At 33.2% G+C, this 8605-nt stretch overlaps 2 protein-coding genes across 2 annotated transcripts in view; one reads left to right on the forward strand and one right to left on the reverse strand.

The window, feature by feature from the left end:
• Positions 1 to 2377, reverse strand: part of LOC136031729 (vesicular glutamate transporter 1-like) — a 185317-nt gene extending 182940 nt beyond the window's left edge. The window contains exon 1 of the mRNA XM_065711436.1: positions 2240 to 2377. The gene's annotated coding sequence lies outside the window, so the exon portion shown is untranslated. The remainder of the gene's footprint in view (positions 1 to 2239) is intronic.
• A 1666-nt stretch (positions 2378 to 4043) lies between these two features.
• The window catches only part of LOC136031731 (uncharacterized), a 25580-nt gene continuing 21018 nt past the window's right edge, over positions 4044 to 8605 (forward strand). Inside the window, exon 1 of the mRNA XM_065711438.1 lies at positions 4044 to 4187. Within this exon, the coding sequence (XP_065567510.1) occupies positions 4069 to 4187 (119 nt within the window). The 5' untranslated portion in view covers positions 4044 to 4068. The remainder of the gene's footprint in view (positions 4188 to 8605) is intronic.

The raw sequence follows: 8605 nt of genomic DNA on the forward strand, positions 1-8605 counted from the left end.
AGAAATTAGATATAGATCATTGTACTGCAGGATGAAAAAATTAAAAGTTAAGTTTTTGTGCAGTGCTTGCGCTGAGAACATAATCTTTGGGCAAGATCTGTTTTTCTCATAATTTTTTTATTATTTTTTCTCAAATAAAGATTTATTCTAGGTACATCTGTGTCAATAGTCAAACCATTTTACTACCCATAGTAGTAGAATGTTTGCAGGCATGAATATATATATATGCGGAATGGTTCTGAGTATTTCGAGTCTTGTTGAAGTAATTTTTACTTAATAATTTTTAACTAAAGTTTGCAATTTTATTTTTGCTTAATATATGTGATAGTAAAGGATGTACGAGCATATATCATCTGAATAATTAATAATTACTATTAGATAAAAAAAACTCAGCAAAAAACGGAAGAAACTAACTTCTTCTATTGCGTTTAAAGGGATAAGGGGGTGCTGGTTCCCTCTCGTAGGATGTTTCAAAGCTGTAGCGTCAGAATTGCATAAATTTTTGTTGCACTAATGTCAATGAAGTGAGAGAGTATGACAAGTTGACTACAAGGCTGTTGGAGGGTCTGGAAGTAACTAAATCCTTTTGTCACTATAAAGGGCCTCATTCCTTCTCATATGATCAGATGATTTATTTTTGGCGAATTGGTTGTCATGAATAAGCCCAGTCTTGATATGCGTTAAATATTCATGACGTTTTATAAGCTATTGAATGGTACCACTCAGGAGCTCAAGAGGACTGTACTCATGACTGTGCAGCTGAATTTACAAGAAAAGAAAGAAAAACGATAAAGTTTTATTTTGCACAAATTTATGAGGTTACATAAGCGTTGCATAAAGCACGTGTCTTTTTTTAGTATATTTTGGTTAATTCTCTCTTTAAAAGTTTGCTTACTGAGGTAAAACTGTTCTCAGTTTGTACTAGATTTACACAACCATAGATCCTGATAGGAACAAGGGATAAAAATGTGTTCATATGTTATTTTGTTATATGTTACAACAAATATTATATGTTATCATATCATATGCTGTATATTTTCATATGATATATGTTACAGTACAGTATACAGTATACAGTATTTGATACAGATACAGTATACAGTATTTGCATATATTGCATTTCAATTATGACATTTTCATGATTTTTGTATATGCAATTTATAAAATACATCTCAGGTTAAAATAACAAAGTAACTGTTTCTAAGAGACTACTTTGTTAATTCCTAAGATGTGTTCAAAGACAGGCCATATTAGACACTTGCCCAGATTATAATGGGTTCAAATGATTATAATAAGACTTCATGAAGTATAGCTACCTGAACTAGCCACTTACGCGGGAAAAAAAATCAGCCTTGTGGCCCTGCTTGAAGTCTAAAACTTCTGTAATTGCTCGCAAGGAGAAAACTTCACAAAAATCTAAATTGGGGCGCGGGTATTGCTTATAATTTTTTTAAACGAACATAAAAAAGGTACCTTTAAAATTAAAGGAGGGGGGCAATATTTTCCAGTTAAAATACGAAAAAGTATTATTCATGTTTTTTTTTAAGGCTAGAATAACAAACAGGAAGTGTCATGAAAGGCTAGGGTTGGGTTCTAAATTGGCCGGATCGAGATTCTGACCTTGTTTCGGAGGAATTTTTGGAAAAGCTTGACGAATCAAATTTTTTTAACAAGAAGACGCTTTTTATTTCAAATATCCTGCCTCCGGCTTCCTAGATGGCACCGAAACAAAAAATTAATTGCTCGATTTGGTTTAATAGATGTGCCTTCTCGGATTCGGTCACCGGTGATGATTTATGTAAAAAGACTGTCGACTTTATTCACGTTTATGACCCTCTGCAGCCTTTTTTCCATATTGATACTGGTTTATTAGTTCATGTTATCTTTTGTTAGTTTGAATTTTTTTATTTTTCTTCGCTGTTTATTGTTTTTGTTTTTGTTCATTTATAATGCTCCGTACTTTGTGTTTTTTATACTTTTACGGGTAATAAAGTTCATTCATTCATTCACATGTTCATACAAAGGCTTCTATATGGTATTAAATAAAAAAAAAACAAGTTTTTTGAAATGAAAGTAAGAAGCGACACTAAAACTTAAAACGAACAGAAATTACTCCGTATATGAAAGGGGCTTTTCCTCCTCGACGCCCCGCTCTTTACGCTAAAGTTTTTTATTGTTTTAAAAAGTAGAGTTGCGAGAAAGAATCAAACTTTAGCGTGGCAAAATAAAGTCAATTTACCTTTTAAGATATCCTTTCCTTATCAAACGACTGACCTTTTCCCGTTGCAGCCACTTTCTGGATATCTTGAAGATCCTTGGGAGAAGGGATAGAAGGCGGTCTTAAGAATCTTCACCAACCTATTGCCGTATTAACTAGCCAAGATTGGCTGAAGATTTTGATGACTTGCTCTGAAGGAAGGGATTGAGTTTCACCAAGGTCCAAAGTGGGGAAAAAACAGTATTTCCTTTCAATTTTTGTTGATCCTAAATGACTTCAAACACGAGCCAAAAAAATTGTTACGCAATTGTTTTTATTTCCCTGTTTATCAGATATCCAGTTGTTACTGCTTTTTTTTATCTTTCTCAACATAATTTTAGGATAGGGAGAGAGAGAAAGAGAGAGGTGCAGAGAGAGAGGGGAGGAGAGACAGAGAGAAATGAAGCGAAGGTCCGTCTTGGGTTTTTGTTTTTAGTAGAGTATAATTGATTAGTGTGTATTTTTACGTAATTTTTATGTTTAGAATGGGAAGCATTTCAAACGTGAAATTTAAATACTAGGTGGTTTGAGGAGTCTAGTCTAGGTTGTGCTAAAAAAAGGGGGGTGTTAACATTAGAAGGGTTTTTTACATTAGTATTTTTTTACCATTTTATACCATTTTCTTTACCATTTTTTACCGGTTTTTTTACCTTTACTGTTTTTTTACCATTATCATAGTTTTTTTTACAATAATAAATTTTTTCTCTTTTTTTGCCGAGGAAGCGTTTGTTTTTATGTAAGATCACAGAGAATATTTCACTTGTATCTTTTCTATGTCTTTTAATGAATTTATATGATAGTATAAAGTAGAACAGTAAATGAGTAATGAAAAACTAAAAAATAAATAGTAATGAAAAATTTAATGTAAAACAGCGTATACCCAGTCTAGAAAAAATGGATAAAGAGCATCGTGAATGCTTCAAAATAAAATAGACAAAATAAGTGCATGGAATTATGCAATACAAATTTACCATGGATAAGAGTCAAGATACATTATATTGATAACAAATATATTTTAACCGTTTTTCTCTTTTATGAATTTGATAAATCCAGAATTTTTGGGAATTTCAGTAATGAATATATGTAGCTTATTTGTTAAACTATCAATCCAAATTTATTGCTTTTTTTAGCAATCTTGGTTATTATGGTGATTTTTGTTATGTTTAGAGAAATGAAAAATATAAATCTTGAAATAAAAAATATTTTTGGTAAAATGATAACAGCATTCTGGTCCTAAGAGGACAAAGGGACCGTTAGCCTTTCTCTTCTTTGTGGTAGTTTTTTTTTTTATATTTCACTTAGTTATTTATTGTAATTTATGTTCCCTTTGGTTTTAATTTATCTATTGGTAGTGATTTAGGCTCTTTTCCGCTTGAAATATTATTTAGCTTTATTTCTGCACATCTTTGATTTAACGTAGCTCTTTGTTTCTATTTGAAAAGCTTCTTTTGTGGAAATATTTTTCTTAAGTGATTCCTTGAAAGGGACACCTGATTTATTCCAGTCAATAGCAAACTCGCTTTTTTTTTAAAATCCGCCTGTGAAAGAAAAACTGTAATAGAAAAATTGTATATAAGCACACAAATTTGACAGTATAATAAACATATAAAAACATTACTTGGTTAAGCCCACCCCCCTCTGAACACGACTTCAAGTCCTCTCCCAAATGAAATCGTGGCTGTGTCACATACCTGAATAGCTATGCTAATTATACCAGTGGCCTCATTTTAGAGATAAATCGAACAGAATGTATGACTGTTCTGGATATCTGATAATCTTCTTAAAATCCAACAAAATCAATTTGAAAAAAAATGATCCTCCGAAATGAACGAGAACCTTCGTTTATTATAGCTTGCATTCATTCCAGTTTAGCCTGCCATTGTGAAAGGATTAAAATGGAAAATTTGTTCTTCCATTTCAGTGGTTCTGTGTAAGTGATTTTTGCATTTAAGTTAATTACTTGCTAAGTTTATTATGAATATTTTGAGTTGAGGACATCGTTTAGGGGAGGGCTGATGTGCCTAATGGCTAAGAAACCAGTTAGATATATGGTAAAAAGAAACATCTCTAAGATAGGACATGAATCGGAGTATTCTGGAAACTTGGTCCCCTAAAAAAATGTTTTAGCCGTAGCCTAAGAATAGCAACGAAGACCACACTGCCTTTCCATATCAAACAAACACAGTCCTGGTTGAACTTCGTTGAAGTAAGGATGCGAGGGCTGTTTTTAAAAAGTTAAAAAAAATATTAGCTTTAATTCTCATATTTAAATGTAAGTTTATATATATATATATATATATATATATATATATATATATATATATATATATATATATATATATATATATATATATATATATATATATATATATATATATATATATATATATATATTTCCTTTTTCGTGTTGTGCTGAAGACGGCCCTTGGCCATAGGGCCGAAATATCCACTGAATTGCATTCCACTGTCTTGAAAAAAAAGATGAAAATTCACTATTGTTTCTACTTTGTCTTTGTTTAAACCTTAACCTTAGATACTTCACAGTATTTATAGTACCAATATCCGTTACAATTGTAGTATAGCACAGTACCAGTTAATATTAAAGTGGAGGGAGCCTTCCCTCATGCACATTGGCTGAATGGGTTTTGAACGCCCCGCTCTTTACGCTAAAGTTTGACTCTTTTTCTTAACTCTACATTTTAAAACAGTAAAAACTTTAGCGTAAAGAGCGGGGTGTTGAGGAGGAAAAGCCCCTTTCAAATACGGAGCAATTTCTGTTCGTTTTAAGTTTTAATGTCGCTCCTTACTTTCATTTAAAAAAAACTTGTTTTGTTTTTTTGTTTAATTTCTGGACGTTTTTGAATTAATGCATGGTTTGATCTTGGCTCTTCGCACATAAATAATTAAAACGAAATTTGCAAATTAATTTTTTGGGGCTAAATGGCTTTTCATAGTTTTAATCGGAAGATTTTGAGAAAAAAGAAGCGAGGGAGGAGGCCTAGTTGCCCTCCAATTTTTTGGTTACTTAAAAAGACAACTATAACTTATAATTTTTTACGAACATTTTCATAAGTAAAAAATATACGTAACTTACGAATTAAATTACGTAGCGAACTTCTAAATTCGTATGTTTTTATTGCGTATATGAAGGGACTCACCTCTCATCGATATCTCGCTCTTTACATTAAAGTTTAAATTTTGTCCAAACTCCTTAAGAATGAAACTCCGTAGAATAAATAGTTGAAATTACTGAAAAAAAACTTTAGCGTAAAGAGCGAAATATTACGAGGAGGTAAACCCCTCATATGTGTAATAATTTCTGTTAGTTTTAAGTTTTAATGCTGCTTCTCACTTTCAGTAGAAAAAATTTTTCATATTTATTTTGTCATTTTTTTTAAATAATGCTAGAAAATCCTGCGCCCCCTCCATTGGAAGTCTCTTCCCCCATGAGAAGTTCCTCCAAGGAAATATCCTCCCCGGTAACCTTCCCAACTCAAATATCCCCCCAAACCAAAAAAATCCCCCTGAAAACGTCTGTACACTTCCCAGTAACCATTACTATATGTAAACACAGGTCAAAGTTTGTAACTTGCAGCCCCTCCCAAGGGGACTGCGGGGGAGTAAGTCGTCCCCAAAGACATAGTTATTGGGTTTTTCGACTATGGTGAATAAAATGGCTATCTCAGAATTTTGATCCGGTGACTTTGGGGAAACAATGAGCGTGGGAGGGGGCCTAGGTGCCCGCCAATTTTTTGGTCACTTAAAAAGAGCACTAGAACTTTTAATTTCCATTAGAATGAGCCCTTTCGCGACATTCTAGGACCACTGAGTCGATACGATCTCCCCTGAGAAAAAAAAACAACAAAAAAACAAAAAAAAACAAATAAACACGCATCCGTGATTTGTCTTCTGGCAAAAAATGCGAAATTCCACATTTTTGTAGATAGGGGCTTGAAACTTCTACAATAAGGTTCTCTGATACGCTGAATCTGATGGTGTGATTTTCGTATGACTTTTAGGGGGTGTTTTCCCTTATTTTCTAAAATGAGGCAAATTTTCTCAGGCTCGTAACTTTTGATGGGTAAGACTGATCTTGATGAAACTTATATATTTGAAATCAGCATTAAAATGACATTCTTTTGATGTAACTATTGGTCTTCTTTCGATTCTTTTGATGTATCTTTTAGCATCAAAATTCTGTTTTTTTGAGTTCTGTTTACTATTGAGCCGGGTCGCTCCTTACTACAGTTCGTTACCACAAACTGTTTGACTATCGATATAAAAATTCTGTATTTCAGAGTCTCGATGCTAAAATTTTGATGCTACAAGATAAATCAAAAGAATCGAATTTTCACGCTGATTCTAAATATGTAAGTTTCAATTAATTTAGTCTTTGTCATCAAAAGTTACGAGCCTGAGAAAATTTGCCTTATTTTGGAAAATAGGAAACATCCCCTAAAAGTCATAAAATCTTAACGAAAATCACACCATCGCATTCGGTGTATCAGAAAACCCCATAGCAAAAATTTCAAGCTCCTATCTAAAAAAATGTGGAATTTCGTATTTTTTGCCAGAAGACAAATCACGGATGCGTGTCTATTTGTTTGTTTTTTTGTTTTTCTTTTCCCCAGGGGCCATCGTATCGACCAAGTGGTCCCAGAGTGTCGCAAGAGGGCTCATTCTTACGGAAATGAAAAGTTCTAGTGCCCTTTTTAAGTGATCAAAAAATTGGAAGGCACCTAGGCCCCCTCCCACACTCATTTTTTTCCAAAAGTCAACGGGTTAAAATTTTGAGATAGCCATTTTGTTCCGCATAGTCGAAAACCATAATAACTATGTCTTTGAGAATGACTTACTCCCCCACGATCCCTGGGGGAGGGGCTGCAAGTTACAAACTTTGACCAGTGTTTACATATAGTAATGGTTATTGGGAAGTGTACAGACGTTTTCAGGGGGAGTGTTTTGGTTTGGGGGGTGGGGTTGATGGGAGGGGGCTATATGGGAGGATCTTTCCTTGGAGGAATATGTCATGGGGGAAGAAAAATTCAATGAAAAGGGCGCAGGATTTTCTAGCATTACTTTAAAAAAAACGATGAAAAAATAAACATGAAAACGTTTTTTCAATTGAAAGTAAAAACGAACAGAGATTATTACGCATATGAATGGTTCTAAAATACTTTAGCATAAAGAGCGAGGTATTTAGGAGGAGATAAATACCTCGCTCTTTATGCTAAAGTATTTTTAGTAATTTCAGCTATTTATTCTACGGCCTTTTTGATTCAGGGGTCATTCTTAAAGAATTGGGACAAAATTTACGATTTAGTGTAAAGAGCGAAGTATTAACGAGGGTATCAACGCCCTCGTACACATAATAAAAATATAAGAATAAAAAAGTTTGTTACGTAAGTTAATTCTTAAGTTACGCATATTTTTTACTAATAAAAACGTTCGTTAAAAACGTTCGTTAGAAGTTCTAGTAGCCTTTTTAAGTAACCGAAAAATTGGAGGGCAGCTAGGCCTCCTTCCCCACCCCTTATTTCTCAAAATCGTCTGATCAAAACTAAGAGAAAGCCATTTAGCCAAAAAAATAAATATACAAATTTCATTTCAATAATTTATGTGCGGAGAGCCAAAATTAAACATGCATTAATTCAAAAACGTTCAGAAATTAAATAAAAAAACTAGTTTTTTTAACTGAAAGTAAGGAGCGATATTAAAACTTAAAACGAACAGAAATTACTCCGTATATGAAATGGGCTGTCCCCTCCACAATCCCTCGCTCTTTACGTTAAAGTTTGACTCTTTGCCACAATTCTACTTTTTAAAACAATTAAAAGTTTTAGCGTAGAGAGCGAGCGATAAACACCCCCTAGAAGTCATAGAATCTTAACAAAAATCACACCATCAGATTCAGCGTATCAGAGAACCCTACTGTTGACGTTTCAAGCTCCTATCTACAAAAATGTGGAATTTTATATTTTTTGCCAGAAGACTGATCACGGATGCGTGTTTATTTGTTTGGTTTTTTTGTTTTTTTTTTTAGGGGTGATCTTATCGACCCAGTGGTCCTAGAATGTCGTGAAAGGGCTCATTCTAATGAAAAGTAAAAGTTCTAGTGTCTTTTTTAAGTGACCAAAAAAATTTGAGGGCACCTAGGCCCCACGCACATTTTTCCCCAAAGTCACCGGATCAAAATTTTGAGATAGTCATTCTGTTCAACTTAGTCAAAAACCTAATAACTATGTCTTTAAGTAAAACAGTTCAAAATAGGGATTATACATTTTTATTGACAGTGAATAGATATAAAATTATTTAACTGGATATTTCGAACGCATATACAGTGTTCAT

This window comes from Artemia franciscana, chromosome 10 (genome assembly GCF_032884065.1).
Source record: "Artemia franciscana chromosome 10, ASM3288406v1, whole genome shotgun sequence".
Classification (NCBI taxonomy): Eukaryota; Metazoa; Arthropoda; class Branchiopoda; order Anostraca; family Artemiidae; genus Artemia; species Artemia franciscana.